General features: G+C 41.4%; 1 protein-coding gene across 12 annotated transcripts in view; it reads right to left on the bottom strand.

Annotated features, from left to right (window-relative positions):
* TULP4 (TUB like protein 4) overlaps positions 1 to 19,938 on the bottom strand; it is a 278,355-nt gene that overhangs the window by 117,202 nt on the left and 141,215 nt on the right. For 2 of the 12 annotated variants that reach the window (XM_078370392.1, XM_078370393.1), the window contains one exon: positions 9,630 to 9,813. The exons of the other annotated variants lie outside the window; for them this stretch is intronic. In XM_078370392.1, the coding sequence (XP_078226518.1) occupies positions 9,630 to 9,668 (39 nt within the window). In that variant the 5' untranslated portion in view covers positions 9,669 to 9,813. The remainder of the gene's footprint in view (positions 1 to 9,629; positions 9,814 to 19,938) is intronic. 12 annotated transcript variants of the gene reach the window in all.

Below are 19,938 nucleotides of genomic sequence, written 5' to 3'. Positions count from 1 at the left end.
GACCCTTTTTTGGTGGGTCTGACTTTTATAACTAAAAAGTAAAAACCACTCATTTTTTTTCTAAAAGGCAGGAGGTTTGAACAGACCTTTCACCAAAGAAGAAGATATACAGCTGGCAAATAAGCACATGAAAAGATGTTTGACATCATTAGTCATGAAGGAAATGCTAATTAAAACCACAATGAGACAACTCTATACCTAAGAATGGTTAAAATTAACTTTTGAGAATCCTTAGCATTTGTATACGTCCTAGTTTTTCATAATTGATCTTTGTATTTCTCTGATGTAAATTTCATAAGTATTAAGCTAGGTCTAATAGTGTCTTCTAACAGAAAGGCCAAAGGATTTAGACTTTATTGGTAATGGAAAGCCACATAAGACTGTTACTCTTTTTAATATATGTATACTTTATACAAATAGCAAAGAAGTATGATACATATTACACATAAGGAGCATTCTTTTTGAGGCTTATGGTTACATTTTGGTTAGTATCCATTCAATTGTAAGATTTATTACAGCCCAGCATTTATTAGAGCCAGGCAGTGCACCTGGAAGAAGAACTGGAGAAACACATCAGTATCAAAAGATTTGAGTGTGTGTGTGTGTGTGTGTGCGTGCGCGCGCATGTGTGTGTGATGTGTGAGATTTTAAAAAGCAAATTAAACATAATTGCTTTGCTTTAAAAAAAAAAAAAGCTCCCGAATGAAGTACATAATATACAGGCTCTAATTGATTTCTAGTCATTTTCTTTGAAATTCAAAATATTATTAAAGAAAGATAAGACAGTTTAATTTAAAAAAAAGAATTTTAAGAAACACCAGCTCCCATAATAGAACTAATGTATCTCAGAAAACATGACTGATGCACATAATGCAAAAAGTTCAAAACCAAAGTGTCACATGAACCGGCTTCAATTTTAAAACTGTATCCATGTTTCCTTTTACTCATAGGTATTTCTTCTCAATCAGCTTCCAAAAACACCCGTAACTGTGAAACAATCCAACTGTATACCTTGGAATTAATATCTTAACAAGTAATATGTTTCTATTAGTGAATCGGATGGAGTGTTTTAAAAAGATGGGCTCTTTGCTTGATTTTAAAAGTAAAGGGAAACGCAAAAAAAAAGGTATTATGTTTGTTTTTACAGGAGTATGGGCAATTTTGTTTTTGTGCTTTTCAGTTTCTTCATCTAGTCCAGCTGTCCAGTTGGACCTGTCCAGCTGGGATGTGTGCCTCTCTCTGTTGAACCTCTCTCTCAACTCAGTCTTCCCTGAGCACTGCTCTGGAGTGAGAATACCCCTCTCTAAGATGCACTGGAGGCCCACCTGCTTAAGCGTTTCTGGAGCAGGATGGGGGTTTTGAGTTTGGAAAGGATTCTCTGAAAACAAAGCAAAGTTTTGTTTGCAGCTCGATTCGCCACAAAAGCTGCAAATAAAAATTACTTTAAGTACCAAAAGAGTAGGATTAGGGACTCTTAAATTAGAAAACAAGATTTTCTGAAGAAAAAGCACTAGCATCGTAAATAATCAGCAAGGTCATTATTGTCTATTAGCAAATGATACATTTTTTTCCTTTGCATTCAGATGTGATTCAAATTTGCAGCAGAGATCCTAACCCAAATTACAAGCTTCACACTGATCATCCACTAGCGTAGAGTGCTGGGTCGGTGCAAAAGCAGTTGCGGTTTTCGTCATTACAGATGTGGATACAGCCTTGATCTAAGCAAACACATCTCTGAGCTATACAGTATCATTCAGACATTTAAAACAAATAATTGAATTTCTTAAAATCTCTCCCAGTATCTAAAGAAAAGAAAAGCATGAAACATTAACCAGTCAATCTACCATATTAACAGGCTTTCAAGGTCTGCCAGAAAGCCTCATATGTTTCTATCATATAACTTATTATTTAAGCCCCTGCTAAATTATCATACATAATTCAAAATGTTTCATTCTAAAACAAGAGAGTTAACCTCTATATATGTATGGAAATGGACAGATTACAAAAGGACCTGATTCTCAACCCCATGGCCTGGTACCTGAAGCTGGCATCATTGCCTCCATTTTATAGATAAGGCAACTGGGGTTCAGAGGTTAACTGGCCCAAAGAACCCAATCAGTACAAGGCAGGGCCAGGCCCAGGAGCCAGTGCATCCATTCCTAGTCCAGTATGATTTCCTCTTTTAAAAATAAAGTAGATCTGAATCATTTGATGGTCCTGTTGTTTGGCAACACCTATTCATCCTAGGAAAACGATTGTATTTGTGCAGAAAGCTCACATTTTTAAAATTAGAAAGCTGGAATTGCTAGCCTAGAAACTTCTGATCATCCAAAATGAGCTATGGAAAGTATTCTGAGAGAACCAGAAAAAAGTCTTGGGGCAGAACTAGAACACATAAGCACACATTTTAAGAAGCAATGTTGACTATGAGAGAGAACTTTCTAACAAGGAGAGTGGTCTATCAACATCTTCAAAAGGAGCCTGGAACACAGCAGAGGCCTGACAGACACCTGCGAGAGGTGCTGGAAGCAGCTCCTCCAACTGGCGGGGGTTGCTGGCCTAGAAATGCAGGACTGCACATCATCACCCAATGCAAGGCCTGAAGCCAGAACACCATACAAGGATTAAATATGTTCTTGACCTTAGTGATATTATGGTGTGATGGCTTCAGGAGGAAAAAAAGTGCTAATCTTAAGCATCTACCTATTGCTAATCCTTAACCAAATTTGCTAAAGGAAAATTCAATTAGTAAAGTAGTTGTCTATTTTGATGAAAATTTTGTTTTAAATGTTGTAAGTCTTATCTATCAGGTATGTATTTTAGTCACCATTTACATTTAATCTTTTGATTTCCAAGATGTTTTTCTTTATTTCTCAGAGGAGTTAAGATAGCAGGAGTCTCTACATTTTGCTCTATAAAATCTCTACCACTTAGCCCACCACGTTTAGCATTTGGACAGGAAATGGCATTGCCCTATACACACAACCACCACCTTTGACTGGTAGCCAAGTTTGTTTGGCTACCAACAGAGGCTAGATCTTAGCTCATCATCTGACACCCACAACTATCAATCCACACCAAAGCACGCCTCCGAGTCCTGCGTGAGCAGAGCAAAGCTAGAACCGGTATATTCTTCTCAAGTGGCAAAAGAAAATGTGAATTGCAGTTTGGGATTTAGCATTCCGTGTCTTGATTTTGCCTGAAAAGTCAATTTGACCTGGATACTTTCTAAGGATTCTTCTAGTTCTAGTATTTCAATTAATTAGATCTTACTCAATCAAATACTAAGCAAATACAACATGCCCATTCCTAAATGCAATACCTCAAAAAACTTAAGATTCACCACTCAAGAAGAAAATCCAGCAGCTGGATCATAACATAATCGCCTGGAAGCAGGAGAGCTCTTTTTCTGATAGTCTGGATTTGTGAGTTCAGGAATCAAGAGGTGGAGGCAGGTGGAGGTAGGAGTGGTGCAACTCATTGCCCTAGGGATCAACTGGCAAAATCTTGCTTCCTGTCCTCACTACCTTATGCTCTCCTGGCCTATAGGTCTTAGTTCCAAAGGAAGAAATACTTCCACCAGGAGATTCAACAATGATTCCATGGAGCTGGAAGCTAAGGCTGCTGCCTTGGCCACTTTCAGTTCCTCAAACCTCTGAATCAACAGGCAAAAGAAGGGAGTTTCTGTGCTGGCTACAGTGACTGACCCTGAGAATCATGTGGACACTGGATTACTAACCCACTAAGGAGGTAAGGAAGGGAGGTCTGTGATACAGGAGAGCCCTTTCTTAGGGCATGTCTTCTTGTTACCATGCCCTGGGATTAACATCGATGGAAAACTGCAACAACCCAACCCTGGCAGAACTAAGAATGACCTAGACCCTTCAGAAATGACAGTTTGGGTTACGGTTACTGTGACCAGCCGAGCTGCTTGCTGAAGGCAAAAAGAATACAAAACAGAAAAGTGGAAAAAGGTAGTTATAAATGCCAGCTATGACCATGCAGCCAGTTACAGAAACAAAAGCTGTCATTGCCACAAGTGCTTCCTCCCTATTTTGTTATGTCTTTTGTGTGTATAACAGTTAATCCCACAATGAAAGTGTGTTCACCTCTTCTCTCTAATAAGTAAGCTCCTGATGCCCCTATCCAATAACTCCATTTCTTGGCACCATCTTTGTGCACGCACTAATATCTTGTTTTCAAAAGATTAAAAAAAAAAAAGGAAGAAAGAAAGAAGAAAGATTAAAAAGAAAAACAAATGATTTTACATTTCTGTATTTCATATTTAAATGAAACCACAAACTCATGGCCAGAGGACACGCTTCTCTCTCCTCTCTTCCACCACAAGGCCCTAGGGTGAGGGAAGAGCAGCTCTTTTTAACCATCTAGGATTTCTTTGAAGAAATCCACAGGAGCCCTCCCTTGATGATGTCACTAACTGAGCTTCAACATAGTCCCTGGATAGTTTTGCTAAGGGTCTCTCTCAACCACACAGCTCTTCAGGTCCCCTAAGTATGGCTTTCAGTTAGATGGGGGACCACAGGGGTGTTTTCCCAACGTTCTCACCTGTTGGGAGCAGGACGGCACAAACCAGCTGGTACTCACTGCTCATCAGACAGCACAGAGGGAACATAGCAACCCAGAGGAACATCTTCAGTGAAAAAGCAACTGCCAGAGAATCATTTTCGCTTGGAAGAATTCACAAAGACACCACATACATGAATGCTAATCACCAAGTCGATTTTTTCCATCAAGATGATTTTCAACTTCTAGAAACAGTCAGAGGAGTTAAATGGATTCATTTCTTCTCAAAAGTTATCTGTATCTGTCTTCCATGCTGGAGGAATGGGCGACAAGCCTCACCTTAACAGACATGACTGCTGGCCACTTCCTATTTCCCAAAAAATTCCCTGGCTCAATAACACACCCTTCCTTACAAGCGCAGGGTAAGAAAACAGAAACGAGGATGAAAAGATGGAAAGGAGGGAAACTAAGGAACTAATCCAAAGGTACTGATATTCACATCCACAACTCATCAACTTTCTTGTCCCATCTGTGATGGTGCAGAGGAACTGCCAAGATTGAATCCCAGTGCCACTACTTACTGTGGCTTTGGACGAGTTCCTTACCCTGGTAGGATGGTGAGGATTAAATGAATTAACTCGGTTAACATAGAGCAGGGCCTAACGGATATTAGGAGCTGATAAGGATTAGCTCTTGCTGTTATTCCAGATACCTTTCTATAATACCAAAAAAAGAAAAAAAGAAAACAGAACAAAAAAAACGGTGGTTGGAAGTGTGTGAACGGTGCAGTCTTAGCTTTAAATACAAAAATTTATGTGAATTTTTTATGAGTGAAAGGTTGTACATATTTTTAATAAAAAACGTTCTCACCGAAGGATTTTTTTTCTCCTTGTGATTTTTTTATAAAAATTCAAAGCTGGGCCAAGCCCCTTGGCTTCTTATTCCACAGGAGAGAACTCTCTCTACTGATCCCCGCTGTATTCCTTCTTCTCACCACAGCAGAAATGTTTTAAAGATTAAAGAATCAAAGCAGAACTTTTTACTCATTATTCCAGAGGTGGTGAGCATCAGAGAGTAGCATTAACAATATCCACTTCCTTTCAGGAGACAGTTGTCCTTTGCACTCTTTCCTCCAAACTTAGTAACAGAGAAGCTGCTAGGTGGAGGCTGGTACTTCTGCCACTGACTGTGATGCTAGCTTCCCAAGATGACAAGGACCAAACTATGACACTCTCATGTGAATGCGGCCTGCCGCTACTGCCCTTTCTCACACATTCGCCACGTGCCTAAGCGATCCCTGGCCTAACATCTTCCAAGCATCTCACATGGAACACTTCAAACCTAAGAAGCAGGTATGGTTAGAAACTATCACTCAATACTTATGAAAGGGCTATGGAGTTTTTTACCATCTTTCTGCAGAAGTCAGGATCTTTTAACACCACAGGAGATTCTCCTAGGAATAAAAATCTAAATGAAACCTGATTTGTATTGCAGTGGACATTCTGGTCTTAAAGGACATCCAATATCCTAAAAATCCAATGAACTCACCACACGAAAGTTCTGGCAAACTGAAGACAGACAGAGCATGAGTGGAGATTGACATTTCTGCATCAGACACTAGAGAGTTTGGTGGATAAGAGCTTTTGATTCTCCCAACCACCATGATGCAAATGTCACCATTCTTATCTTACAAAATAGGAAACTGATACTTAGAGAGGACAGATGCTTTGGCCAACATCCCACAGTCACAAAGTGGTGGCATCAACCACTTAAACCTAGATGTAATTCCTAAGTTTACATTTAAAGACAACACACACACGAGTGAATTCTAATGAGCAGAGTTGTTGTTGTCGTTGTTTTTAGTCAGAAACCTAAACTAGATATCTAGGCAATTAAGGGAAAAGGAACATACCTGAACAATGAGCTGCCCAAATTAAAATAAATACTAGTCAAACAAGGCTAATTAGAAGTGTCCCTGGAGACACTTACTGTAGAAAAGGGGCCACAACAAGGAACTTATCCTGGTAGGACAGACTGCAGCACGGGAAGGGGGACAGCAGAAGAGGAGGCCAAACAGGGAGTGAGCCACAGTCCTCACCTGCTTTCAAGCACAGCTTGGGAGCTCAGCGGATGGGGTGGGCTGAAGAGAGTTGGTGTAGCTCAACTAGCATACAGCAAACCACTGGGAAGATTTTTTTTTTTTTTTTTTTTTTTGAGATGGAGTCTTGCTCTGTTACTAGGCTGGAGTGCAGTGGCATGATCTCGGCTCACCGTAAGATTTTTAATGAATTTACATTTCCAGTTAATGATCAGCTTTCCAGCAATGGCTGGATATTCATTCCCACAAGTTTTCCAGTTAATCCCTTTTGTTCATGTCAGCCACTTGAGAACAAGACCATAAATACATAAACTTGTTTTAAGTAAACACAACACAAATCATTGAGATGTTTATTGTGTACTGTGATATTGGCTGTTATTCTCCCAACATAAGTTGTCAAAAAACTCCCAAGGCCAGCATTCTGGCACAGAGATAATCTGCTTTCTAATAACTCCAGCAGTCATCATTTATTTTTGGACATAGCTGCAAAACTAACCTGAAGACCTTATGAAATTAACTGCCATTTCAAAATGTATACTGTACACTTTCTAAACTTAAGGCTTGAAAGCTAACGCCTTAGTTCAGACCTTTAATATGGCATTATCTTCCTAATAAACATGCCTTTAAAAAACTGATATACAACAAAATGTACAATCTTTTAAAGTTATCAAAGATACTCCAACAATAATGTTTAAAATGCTGGCATCTTACCCTCTTTAATTGAGAAGTGAGAAAGTTCAGTTAATTTTAATATGACTATGATTCCCTATTCAGAACATACAGTCTTCATTTGTTTTCTAAGACAATCTGTACTTCCCTCAATTGATACAAATTAATTTTATAACAGTAAGGACAGTCAACACTATCTTCCAACTGAATTGAAAGAAAAACCAATCTGCGACTCCATCCCTGTCCTCTCTCAACTTCAATTTAATTCAAACAACAGCTGATCATTCACCTTGTGCCAGGCACTGGAGATAAAAGTTGCAGTCTGGTGTTGCCACACTGGGAACAGGACAAAGCTGAAGGCTAGCTGAGGGGTGGCAAAGGGGTGGGAGGGGTATAGAGGATGGGATACCAGGAAAGAAAAAGCTCTCTATGGGGAGTAAACTCTGAGCTAGGCTTAGGCAATGTTTTGTTTTTCTTTTAGACTTCTGGGAAGCTCAAAGCAGCTCAAAGAATTTTATTTAACTCACCCCCATAATATCTATGGGAACCTTCACAAGTTTCTCATAAATCAGAGGGCATTTTGCACCCAGAAAAATATACACAAAGGTTTTGTCTAAGACCTTTCCAACACTTATTTGTAGAGCTAGCGCCAACATTCAGAATTAAAACATCAGTCCAGAATACCACACTGCTTTTGACTGATTAATTTTCAACCATATTGAGATATAGATGGAAACACTCTTAAAGTAACCAATGATCACTCAAAATTATAAAGAAGTTCTATACATTTTTTTAAATTAAAAAAAAGAGGCCAGGTGTGGTGGCTCACACCTGTAATCCCAGCAATTTGGGAGGCCGAGGTGGGCAGATCATGAGGTCAAGAGATCCAGACCATTCTGGCCGACAGTGAAACCTCGTCGCTACTAAAAATACAAAAATTAGCTGGATGTGGTGGCACATGCCTGTGGACCCAGCTACTCGGAAGGCTGAGGCAGAAGAATCGCTTGAACCCAGGAAGTGGAGGTTACAGTGAGCCGAGATTGCGCCACTGCACTACAGCCTGGCGACAGAGCAAGACTTTGTCTCAAAAAAAAAAAAAAAAAGAGAGAGAGAGAGAGAGAGAGAGAGGAGGTGTTGTATCCACCTACTAGAGCAATTCCAAAAGTACAGAGTCAGTCACAACACTAGCACCTGAGATGAAATGAATGCAGAGCCAGCACTGAGATGTGCTATAGACACAGATGAGCATCTTCATGTCCAGAGCTGACTCTACCTGCCAAACGCTTAGAAGGGCTTGACCAAAGCCTGGGCCCACAGCTTCACTCCACACGGGTTTTCTGCAGTGCTTCCAGATGCAAGACGCTCGGCACAACTCAATTTTTCATCACTAACCATTGTCTAACATTCACATTTTACTTCTTGGGTTGTGGGTCACTTCACACTTCTGACCCACAACATGTTCCACAGATAAAAGCAAACAGTGCGTGCACACATATGCACTATGTTTGGTAAAGTTCTTGTTAGTTGCCAGGGAAAAACAGCTTCATAAAAGGAGGCTGGCCAGATGTGGTGGCTCATGCCTATGATCCTACCACTTTGGGAGGTCCAGGCGGAAAGATGGCTTCAGCCCAGGAGTTCAAGACCAGCCCAGACAACATGGTGAAACCCCGTCTCTATGAAAAATACCAAAATTAGTCAGGCATGGTAGTGCACGCCTGTAATCCCAGCTACCTGGGAGGCTGAGGAGGGAGGCTCAATTGAGCTCATGACGTCCAGGCTGCAGTGAGCTGTGATCATGCCACTTCACTACAGCCCAGGTAACAAGAGAACCTGTCTCAAAAGAAAAACCACAACAACAACCACAACAAACCCAAACAAACATAAAAAGTGGCCAACCAGGAAGTACCTGAAGGTTTATCTTCTCAATCCAGAAAAGCTATTTTCTGCTTACTTACTTCAGTACACAGCCTAAAATACCTGTATCAATGGTTCTCTGCTAAGAACTGAAGTGTCATGATTCTTTTACATTATACAGCACATTGTCAATAGAAATGCACAAAATGAACACAAATTATGAGAGAAAAAAGATTTCTGATCAAATTCAATTATGATTCTTTCATACTTCGAAAGGCTAGAAATGAAATTCTATATTCTCTAAAATACTACCAGGATGACTTAAGTCATTTCCGACCAATGCAATTACTTACAGAAAGTACTGAATTGTCTAGACTCCAGAATTAATGGGTAAATAACAGTGGGCTAAATCCCAACTAAAATATTTAAAGGATAGTGGAAATGCCTGAGGTATTTCTTACATATTATTGAACTTTTAACATACATGAGACAGCACGCTGAAGCCAAAAAGACAGCTAATCATGGTGCATGTGGCTCACATACTCAGAGGATGCTCAGGACAGGGAGAGACAGGCAGGTAAATAATCAGACGAGTTCAGTGCAATCTAGAAACACGCAAAGTGTTCCAAACGCAGGGTCCAGTGTCGAGAGCTTCCTTACTCACATATCTGCAAGAAAGGAAATGTGAGATGTCTCTCAACATCCAAAGCGAGGGAAGCTTTAGCATCCCCTGCTAAAACACCAGTTATCTAGAGTTCCTTAAACAGGCAACGCTTCCTTCTACTCAGCACTCCTTTCCTTTTACAGTGAAAACTGGAGTAAGTTTATTAACAATTGCAAACAGAAAACTATCATTACACATTCCCTAACCTATTTAACACTTAAGATTCCCCTCAACATATTCCTCACTGGTTGATTTTCTGAGTATACGTGCTGCTACAGTGTAACTTAGCATTGGCTCTGTCATCAGCCTGAATTACCTGGAATATACCTTCCATTTTTTTTAACTCAAAGTCCATTTTGCCAACTCTGTATTTGCATTTAGTGACATGTTATGATTTAGCTCAACTTACCCCCATTTTGCTGAAGAATCCATTATTCTACATATATCCGCTGCCTGTTGGCTGATGCAGGTGTAACATTCTTTTTGAAAGGAATTATCAAAGGCAGCATGGATGGTCATATAATTCAGCCATCAATAAATTGAAAACAGGAGTCGATTATATTCCATCATGAGTAGTGTTAATAAAAAACTGGACATACTTCTTATTAGCTGGGTGACTCTGGTGAGTTACATAACTTCACTGATCCTCAATTTTCTCCTTTGTAAACAAGGGTACCAGCACTTAACTTACAGGACTGCTGCAGAGTGTAATGGCTAAAAATAATAGTAACTACCAATCACTCTGGACTTACCACCTACCAGCTTCTTCACAAACATCTCAATCCCCATGTAAAACCTGTATGGGGTCATAAGGACGATTCCCACTCTAAAGATGAGGCACCAATCTGTCCCAAATATACCAGCAAGTAGGGACAGAGACAGGGATGATCCCTGGGGTTGACTGTACCCCAGAGCCTGTGCTCTGCAGTGCCCTTTCTCTAGCCAGTGCCTAGACAGCACAAGTCCCCAGAAACAGCACCCACATTAACAACCACTACTGTGAAGTAGCACAGCACACGGTTTTCTTCATGTTCCTAAGAAATCCTCATCCAAGTGCAGCCTGGGCATCTTGATCCCATTTTGTGTTCTCATAATCAGACAAAAGTCATGCTTCTCCCTTCCTTTTGGGCCCCCAAGCCCACCTGTGCCCGTCTGGAATCCTATCCTCTTCCTCGGTTACACCACATGCACTCCCACTCTGTTCTGCGCCTTGCTCAGCAGTCCTGAAATTCCACCCCAAAATGAGCATTCCCAAGGATCGCTTCCCTTGAGGAATAATCAGGTTCACTTCCAGGCCCTCAACTATCATCCGGGGATCGGATTCTCAAATGCCCGCAGATCTACCGCTTCTGAGCACCGGACACCCTGCATGGATCACGGAGCCTCGGGGAGAAAAGGTGGAGGCACCAAGAGGCTGCTGGTCCCTGCCCTCTGCTGCTACAGGAGACTGGACACCCAGGCTGGCGCACACCACCTGCTCCTGCTCTCCCAAGAGCCTCCTTCTACACATTGTTGGGACAAGAATCCCCATCTCAGGCTCTGAAACTCTGAAAACCTGAGACTGACTAGAAACCGTTCCTGTGGCCAGTGGTTCTCCCAGGTGAGTCTCGGGATCAGCAGCACCAGAATTCACCTGAGGACTTGTGAGAAATGCACATTCTCAGGCCCCTGCAGCCCAAACACATCACGAACTCTGGGGTAGGACCAGTAATGTGTGTTCTGGCAAGTCCTCCAGGTGACTCTGATGAAACCTGTTTGAAAACTGCAGTGCCCTCTGAAGGCAGCGGATCCACTGAACCCATTTAGTGGAATGTGCTTTAGGAGCAGGTGCTGAAGCACACCAGGCTTCTACCACATGCCCTGGGGCTCTCTGGAGAGGCCTGAGCAGAAGAAAAACGAACAACAACAGGAGAGAAAGGCAATGGGAGAAAGGTTCTTTGTACATATTTGGTGCATAATTATTTCCTCAGTGGAAACACGAAAGGGGAGATTTACTTTGTAAAATTTTTGGTAAGAAAAAAGGGTTAACTTGAAAAAAGAGACAGCATGTGACTCTTTACAATTAGGACACTGAAGGCTACTGCTGTCCCGTGCGCTTTGCAGAACATGGTCCCACTGTCCTACTGGACAAGAGAGATGCACCACTTAATACCTGACCATTCTGAACATGAACTGATCTTTTGAGATGAGAGACAATTGAGGCTTGGAGACAAAGAATAAACTGCTGACCCTTCAAAGGAGAACTCACCCTGATAAGGTAGAGTAAGGGAACCGGTGCTGAACAGGTCGGCTTTTAATCAAGGAGTAGCCTTGACAGAATTCTATCCAAATGGTCTGGACATGGAAATGGAATGCTACTAGGTGCCACTACCCAACCCCCCGGAGGCCTCCCAAAGTCTAGGAGAATTCAACAGAGCTCATAACAGGGAGACCCAGTGACCATTTCCTGACCAGCGATTTCCAAAGACGAGTGCAAGACCCCTTGGATGTACAAAGACAATGCAATTGGGTGAGGGAAGACAGTATCAGCACTTCTCTTTCTAGCTAAAAGTAAACCAAAAACTAAATGTTACTATTAATAATATTAAATATGGACTAACAATAGGGCCCTCCGGTCCCTACCTCAGGAAGGTACACAGGGCGCAGGCACCATCTACCACACAAGCCTTGGCTGGCTTACTGTTCTGTTGCACACGTCCACCCAGCTAGGTGTGCGTCTGAGTTGTGAATCTAGCTTACCTAACTGTACAAAATGAGCAAGGACTTTTAAAACATCACTGCCAAAACAAAAAAAAGTGAAGATAAAACAAATTATGTAAGTAAGCATTAGCAAAAACAAGAAAATGGCAAAGGTGACATTTTTTCTACTCCCAGAATGGATTCTTCACCAGCCACATATGGAGTAAATGCAAAGATGATCTAATCAGATCTGACAAGACATAGGCAAAAAAAATAAAATAAAATTATCAAGAAAGAAATGACCAAGATGATCATCTTAGACCTAGATCTACACAAACACACTATACCTTCAGATGTTACTGTGTGACAGAATGAATCCATCTGATTGGCATGACATTTAAAACACTCTATTTCACTGGCATCTCACACTCTCACAATTTTTTTGCATTAACTTTAATGCACAGCTCTTATTGGCACAGTAGTATATAATATATAAATATGTCATTTACTGGGGTGCCTGCTCAATTTTTTTTTTGTTTTTTTTTTTTTTTACCGACAGGTACTTACCTAAGAAAAGCCTGCAAATCATGCCTATGGATAAAAATACCTTTGCAATAATGCACTTCAGTAAATTTCTAAACAATTGATAGAAAATGTTTTTTAATTTGGTAAACTTTATCAAAATGGTAAATCTCAGTAAATTCATAACACAGTTATTTCCAAGCTTATCTGGTTAAATGTGATTTGTGTTATGCAATTTTGAGGTAAAACAGACTATCAGACAACAGCGTACAATGCTAGCTAACACCTTCTCTTGCCTGAACACTGGGATCTGAACAGCTAAGTTAATTACCTGAGTGTCATGGGTGACTGGGAAGTTGGAGGCAGAGAGAATTAAAAGTCTCAACCTCTTTTAAAGTGTTCCTTCATCAAAACCCACATGAATGCTAAAGAACTCTGAGTATAGGGTAATACATACTTCTAAGGATGGGGTCTGATGTCAGCCAAATATGAATGAATTCTGGCTGCAGAATGTACTAACTTGTGACTTTGAGCAATTCTGACCCACAAATAGGTTGTGAGAAAACATACTACCTGGCACACAGAAAGAATTCAATAAACATTATGTATGATTATTTTTTACATAAAGGTACACATATATGAAGTGCCTGACCTCCCAACAGTTAGACTTGAAATATACTCTCAGGCAGTATGGTCTGAGGCCAGCATTTGGCGCCACCAGTTAAGGACCCTTCACTGATTCTAACTCAAGTGTGGTCCTTGCAGTAACAGCAGCACCTGTGAGCTTGTTAAAATGCAGAACTTCAGGCTCTACTCCAGTTCCAATGAATTAGAACCTGCACGTTAACAGGCATTTCAAACGCACATACAAGTTTTCAAGGCAACGAACAAAAGGAGAACTAAAAGTCCAGATAGTTGGTTGTAACATCATGTAAAATGCTGAAACAGCTCAGCTGAAGATGAACAGCAAGTGCTTCCTTCCTCAGGTCACTGTGTTAGCGCCAGTGAGATGAAAACTGCCAAGGGCTAGCAAGATAAGCCCAGAAGGTCATTCACTGCCTAGAATCAACCCTTCTTGCCTCTGCCCTTTCTTCTATTATTTCAAAAGTCCTAAAACAAACTACCAAATTTCAGACTCCCCACTACATTAGGGTCTAATCTATACAGCTGCAAAACTGAGGCAGAGAAAAGCATCTATTTTGTGAGTGAAAACCTCAATCCTTGGGAAAGGAAGGTACTGGCAGTTGCATACACCTGTACCTACACAACACTCGCACACACACACAAACACACAAACCCTGGGTGTTTCCTCCTCAGAAAATGTCCCAAAACTCTTTAAGATAAAAATAACCTGAGCTTCAGACTAATACACTGGCTTGCCACTCAAGAAGTGGCAAAGTCATTTTACCAAAACAAAGCAAATACCAGTACACTGAGAGGTCACTTTGGTTTTGTAATTTTGTCAAGGTGTTTAAAAATAAGAAAATTCGCTGGGCGTGGTGGCTCATGACGTCAGGAGTTCAAGACCAGTCTGGCCAACATGGTGAAACCCTGTCTCTACTAAAACTACAGAAAAAATTAGCCAGGCCTGGTGGCGGGAACCATTACTTGAGAGGCTGGGGCAGGAGAATCACTTGAATCCGGGAAGCCGAGGTTGTAGTGAGCTGAGATCCCACTGCTGCACTCCAGCCTGGTGACAAAGTGAGACTCCGCCCAAAAACAAAACAAAACAAAACAAAAAAAAAAAGGAAAGAAAGAAAATTCTATTAATGGAAAACAATTTTACTGTATCTATACTGGTGGTTCTTACAGAAGAGCAACTGAATTTATACAAATTGCCTTTCCACCTTAACTAATCATATTAAGCTGCTGTCTCCTACAACTGCCCCCTCTGCCTCAGGAAGTTTTTTTTTGAAAAAGAAAGGAGAGGCTAGCATTTGCAGCAATGCAGGCCAGTGCTAAACGAAGTATCCTCTGACCTCATTGTAAAGTGGGGGCCCTCAAAACCCCAGTGGACAGAGCAAGTGTCCGTGCTCCTTCCTCATGTAAGGTAGTGAGGAGGGTAGTGAGCCTGGGTCAGGGCTGGAGCTTATTCCAGAGGTCACAGTGGGTGGCTGAGGAGGGACGGAAAGGGGGTACATCGTGAACTAGCCAACAGGAGTCTGCTTCCTCTGGTTAGTAGCTTAGCTTGGAGAACTGCTATATCTCTTCTCACACCTTATATGTACTAGGGGATTTATCGACTGTGCACAGACAGAATAAAAACTGTGGGTTCCAAAAGTATCAGCCACAGTACCTGCTGTATGTAGCTGATACTTTTGGAAAGGCCTTTGGCTGGTATGCTGGGGCACCAGGAACCAGAGGCATCAGCCCTGCACTGCTAGTGTCTATGCGAGAAAGGCCCAGCACAGACCTATTTTCTGGTGCTCTAGGATTGAACCTGTCCTCACTGCCTTACAAAACATCTGTTTCTATCCTGTTTTCAGCCTTTTTACTTTCAAGTTTTCATAATATATGAAAAATAGGAGTCCATTAGTATATTTTACATATCAAAATAAACCTAGTATTTTCAATGAGGTAAGAGGTTAAGATTGCCAATCTTCACAAGCTACGTCAGAATTTCATCTTGGCCTAGCTCACCTGTAACCCATACCAGCCCCAGGAACAGGTAAATTGGTTCTGCAGGGTTGAGCTAAAGGATGAAACCATGAATCAATCAAGAAGAAGCTACGTTTTGCTCCAATGACAAACAATGCCCCAAATCTCACTGGCTTAAAATACCCAAGGTTTATTTCTTGATATGTGGGTTGACTGAGGCTCTGTTCCACACTGTCTTCACTCAGGGACATGAATGAGAGAGCCTCTAGTACAGGGGTGTCTGATCTTTTGGCATCCCTGGGCCACGCTGGAAGAATTGTCTTTGGCAAAACATCAAAAACACTATTAATAGCTGATGATCTTTAAAAAAAAAAATTGCAAACAGAAATCTCAATGTTTTAAGAAAGCTCACCAATTTGTGTTGGGCTGCATACGGCGGGCAGGTTGGACAAGCTTGTTCTAGTACCTCTTCTGCAGTACCAGGAAAAGGGGGCATGGACAATCAGGCAGAGATTTACAAGGTCGCCAGGCATACTCCATTGGACAAGTCCAATTAGCTAAAAACATCTAACCTGATGGGAAATGAGAAGCGTGATGACAGTACCCTGTGCCTGCATAGGGGAGAACTAGACAAGTCAAGAGTAACAGCACAAGTGACCACATGCTTCCATCCCAGATTCCAGCAGGTACCTCTGACCCTGACCAGGACTGACCCTTGCCCCTCATTCAAGGGAGTTTCTATAAACTGCTGTCAGATGGACAGACACTTGCTGGTGGTGGTCTTCCAGAGCCACTTCCCATGGATTCCCTCTGGCTGCTCACTACTTGGTTGTCCATTTCTGCCTAAAATTCATCTTACTGTTGAAAATCTCTCTCCTGCTGAGCAAACATTCTCACCTTCCATAACTGCATCATCTGTCTAATCCCATCACAACCCACTTCTCTGCATCCCTAGTTAATGTCATGTAAAACCACGCAGCCAGCAGCCTGCCTCTTCCAGCCACACTCTCATCAGATTACACAGAACAGCCGCTACCGATTTATCAGGATTCCGAGTGCCAGTACTTGGCAGGGAAAGTACATACATTTCTTTAGGGAGGTTAAACCTTTCTTCCTTGTGACTATTTAAATGAAATATCTTAAGTTATATTACAATGTGTATGTGTCTGTATAGAAAGCAGCCTAGGAGACATCAATGTAAACACTGGTTATTTCTAGGAAGTGGGGTTATGATGGAGTTTTACCTTCTTTTTATGGATTTTACACTTTGCAAGTATTTATTATTTATATGCTTTTATATATATAATTACATAAAAGTTAGAGAATGCTATATTAAATTCCATCCATTTGGTATATTTTCAGAGGATCAACTTCATACTAATTAATTCCTGTGTATATATTACTTCTTCCACACTACCTTCTTAAAGTATTGCACCTGAAGTAAGGAAAGCAAAACGTGATCATCATGTTACTTATTTGATTTGATAAAATGGACCACTGCCTCAAAGAAAACATGCAAGGTTAAGCTCTGTGTAAATAATTCTTTATTGTCTGACTGAATTGCCTATAAGCAAAAGCAGGGGTGATTACAGTCGAGAGACTGCAAAAAGAGCAGGACAAAAAAAGAAGAGCCAATCTGGGCTCTACCCTGGACATGAGTGACATGAGAGAATGGAGGCTGGGGAGAGGAAATACTAATAACAGCAATATAATAATGGCAGCTAATATTTACCAGGTACAAACACTCGGCTTGGTTCTCTACTAACATTATTGCATGTATTTTCTCATTGAACTATGAGAATTATTCAAAATAGTCAGAACTATTTCCCCTACTTTTAGCACTGAGAAAACTGAAGCACAGGAAAATTTCATAATCACAGTTGTTGAATGGTGGAGCCAGGCAATCTGGGTCAAGAGCTCATGGTCCTTAGCATTACACTAACTCACTTGACATCGTATTTCAGATCAACTCTAGGAGGACTGTGCGATGTATAAAAATATTGAACCATAGCAAAATCCAACATAAAACAGAATTGTAGAAGTACATCTTTGAAAAATGACAGATTTCTACTTTAAGGCAACAGAAGAAAATCAAAGAAAAACAGGTTTAACTAGAAGTGCATAAATTTAGGTCTGTGGTTGACATTCACTGTTTCCACGTTACCACTCTTGGCTTCCAAAACAGAAACCGTGACCCCCAGTCCATCCCAGGTGCTTCTGCCATGACCCTTCATCACTTTACCTCTGGGCCAGCAAGCTACATGGATTATGACTCAGGACAGCCAATCAAGTCTTCCATAATTCTATTGACAGTGATTGTTCAAAGGAGTAAGCCACTGGAATCACTCCTGAAATTTTATAGATCAACCTGGTGGGGGTGTAGGGGGCAGCACATAGGATGGTATGGTTTCAATATTTGTCCCCTCCAAAACTCATGTTGAAATGTAATCCCCTGATATGGTTTGGATTTGTGTCCCCGCCCAAATCTCATGTCAAATTGGAGGAGGGGCCTGGTGGGAGGTGACTGGATCACAGGGGGTGGACTGCCCTCTTGCTATCCCCATTACGGTGAGTTCTCATGAGATCTGACGATTTAAAAGTATGTGGCACTTCTTGCTTTGTTCTCTTTTCTGCCACCATGTGAAGAAGCTTGCTTCCCCTTTGTCTTCCAACTGCATGACTGTAAGTTTCTGAGGCCTCCCAATCATGCTTCCTGTCAAGCCTAAATCTCTAATTACCCTGCCTCAGGTAGTTCTTTATAGCAGTGCAAAAATGGAAGTAATATAGGAAATTCGTACGAGGAGTGGGGCATTGCTATGAAGATACCTGAAAATGTGGAAGTGACTTTGGAACTGGGTAACTGTAGGAAATAAGAATAAATAAAAGGCTCCTCTTCAAAGCTTTCCTCTTAGTTCATTTCAAATAAATAATAGTTTCTTCAAAGGTTAATTTACTTTAAAGCTTTTGCTAATCATCTTAAAGTAGCTGTTAGTCATAATAAAGGAACAAGTGCATCCCGTGTTCTTAGTTCTTACACTTTAACCTAGATATTTGCTGACATGCCTGGACAAGCCCAGGTGAGTCTTAGGTCAAAGCTTACTCCCTGCCTTCCTTATTAGAAAATGTTATCACTTCTCTAAGCATTCCTCAAGTTACCACTTTTCCTTTGTTCTCCTCTGTCTTTATTTTTTAAGAAAATTTCCAAGTTTTTAGCCAATTGGGTCAAGCATAGAATGTGAGGTCCTGTTCCGGCCAATGGAAACTGGACACAGCAGTAGGGCGACTGCGTCATATGAAAGTTATAAACGTTCCTGTCTCCTGTGTTCAAGTGTGCTCTCGTGGCAAGACTGCCAGCAAGCTGCACCCTTCCTGAAGGAAGTAAAACTAGCCTTGCTGAATAATCCAATGTCTCGGTGTGGATTTTTTCCGATATTCTAAACCCATTTCCAACAGTAACAGGAGGAGGTTAGAACAGTTTGGAGGGCTCAGAAGACAGGAGGATGTGGTAAAGTTTGGAACTTCCTAGAGAATTGAATGGTTTTAACCAAAATGCTGATAGTGATACGGGCAATAAAATCCAGGCTAAGGTCGTCTCAGATGGAGATAAAGAACTTACTGGGAACTGGAGCAAAGGTCACGCTTGCTATGCTTTAGCAAAGAGACTGGAGGCATTGTGCCCCTGCTCCAGGAAACTGTGGAACTTAGAATTTGAGAGAGATGATTAGGGTACCTGGCAGAAGAAATTTCTAAGCAGCAAAGCAGTCGAGATGTAACCTGGCTGCTCCTAATGGCATGAAGTCATGTGTATTCACAAAGAGATGGTCTGAAATTGGAAATTATGTTCAAAAGGGAGGCAGAGCATAAAAATTTGAAAAATTTCCAGTCCAGCCATGTGGTAAAAAAGAAAAACTCATTTTCTGGGGAAAAATTCAAGCTACCAGCTGCAGAAATTTGCATAAGTAAAGAGGAGCTGAATGTTAATCATCATGACAATGGGGAAAATGTCTCCAGGGCATTTCAGAAATCTTCCCTGCAGCCTGTCCTATCACAGGCCTGGAGGCCTAGGAGGAAAAAATTAATTAGTGGGCTGGGCCCAGGGCCCCTGCTACTCTGTGAAGCCTTAGGACATGTCATCCCAGCCACTCCAGCTCTAGCTGTAGCTAAAAGAGGCCAAGGTACAGCTCAGGCTGTTGCTCAGAGGGCACAAGCCCCATGCCTTGGCAGCTTCTAAATGATGTTGTGCCTATGGGTGTGCAGAAGGCAATGGTTGAGATCTGGAAACCTCAACCTACATTTCAGAGGATGTATGGAAATGGCTGGGTGTCCAGGG

This window comes from Callithrix jacchus, chromosome 4 (assembly GCF_049354715.1).
Source record: "Callithrix jacchus isolate 240 chromosome 4, calJac240_pri, whole genome shotgun sequence".
Lineage (NCBI taxonomy): Eukaryota > Metazoa > Chordata > Mammalia > Primates > Cebidae > Callithrix > Callithrix jacchus.
Note: the sequence above shows the minus strand (reverse complement) of the source record. Positions and strands in the feature narration are given on the sequence as shown.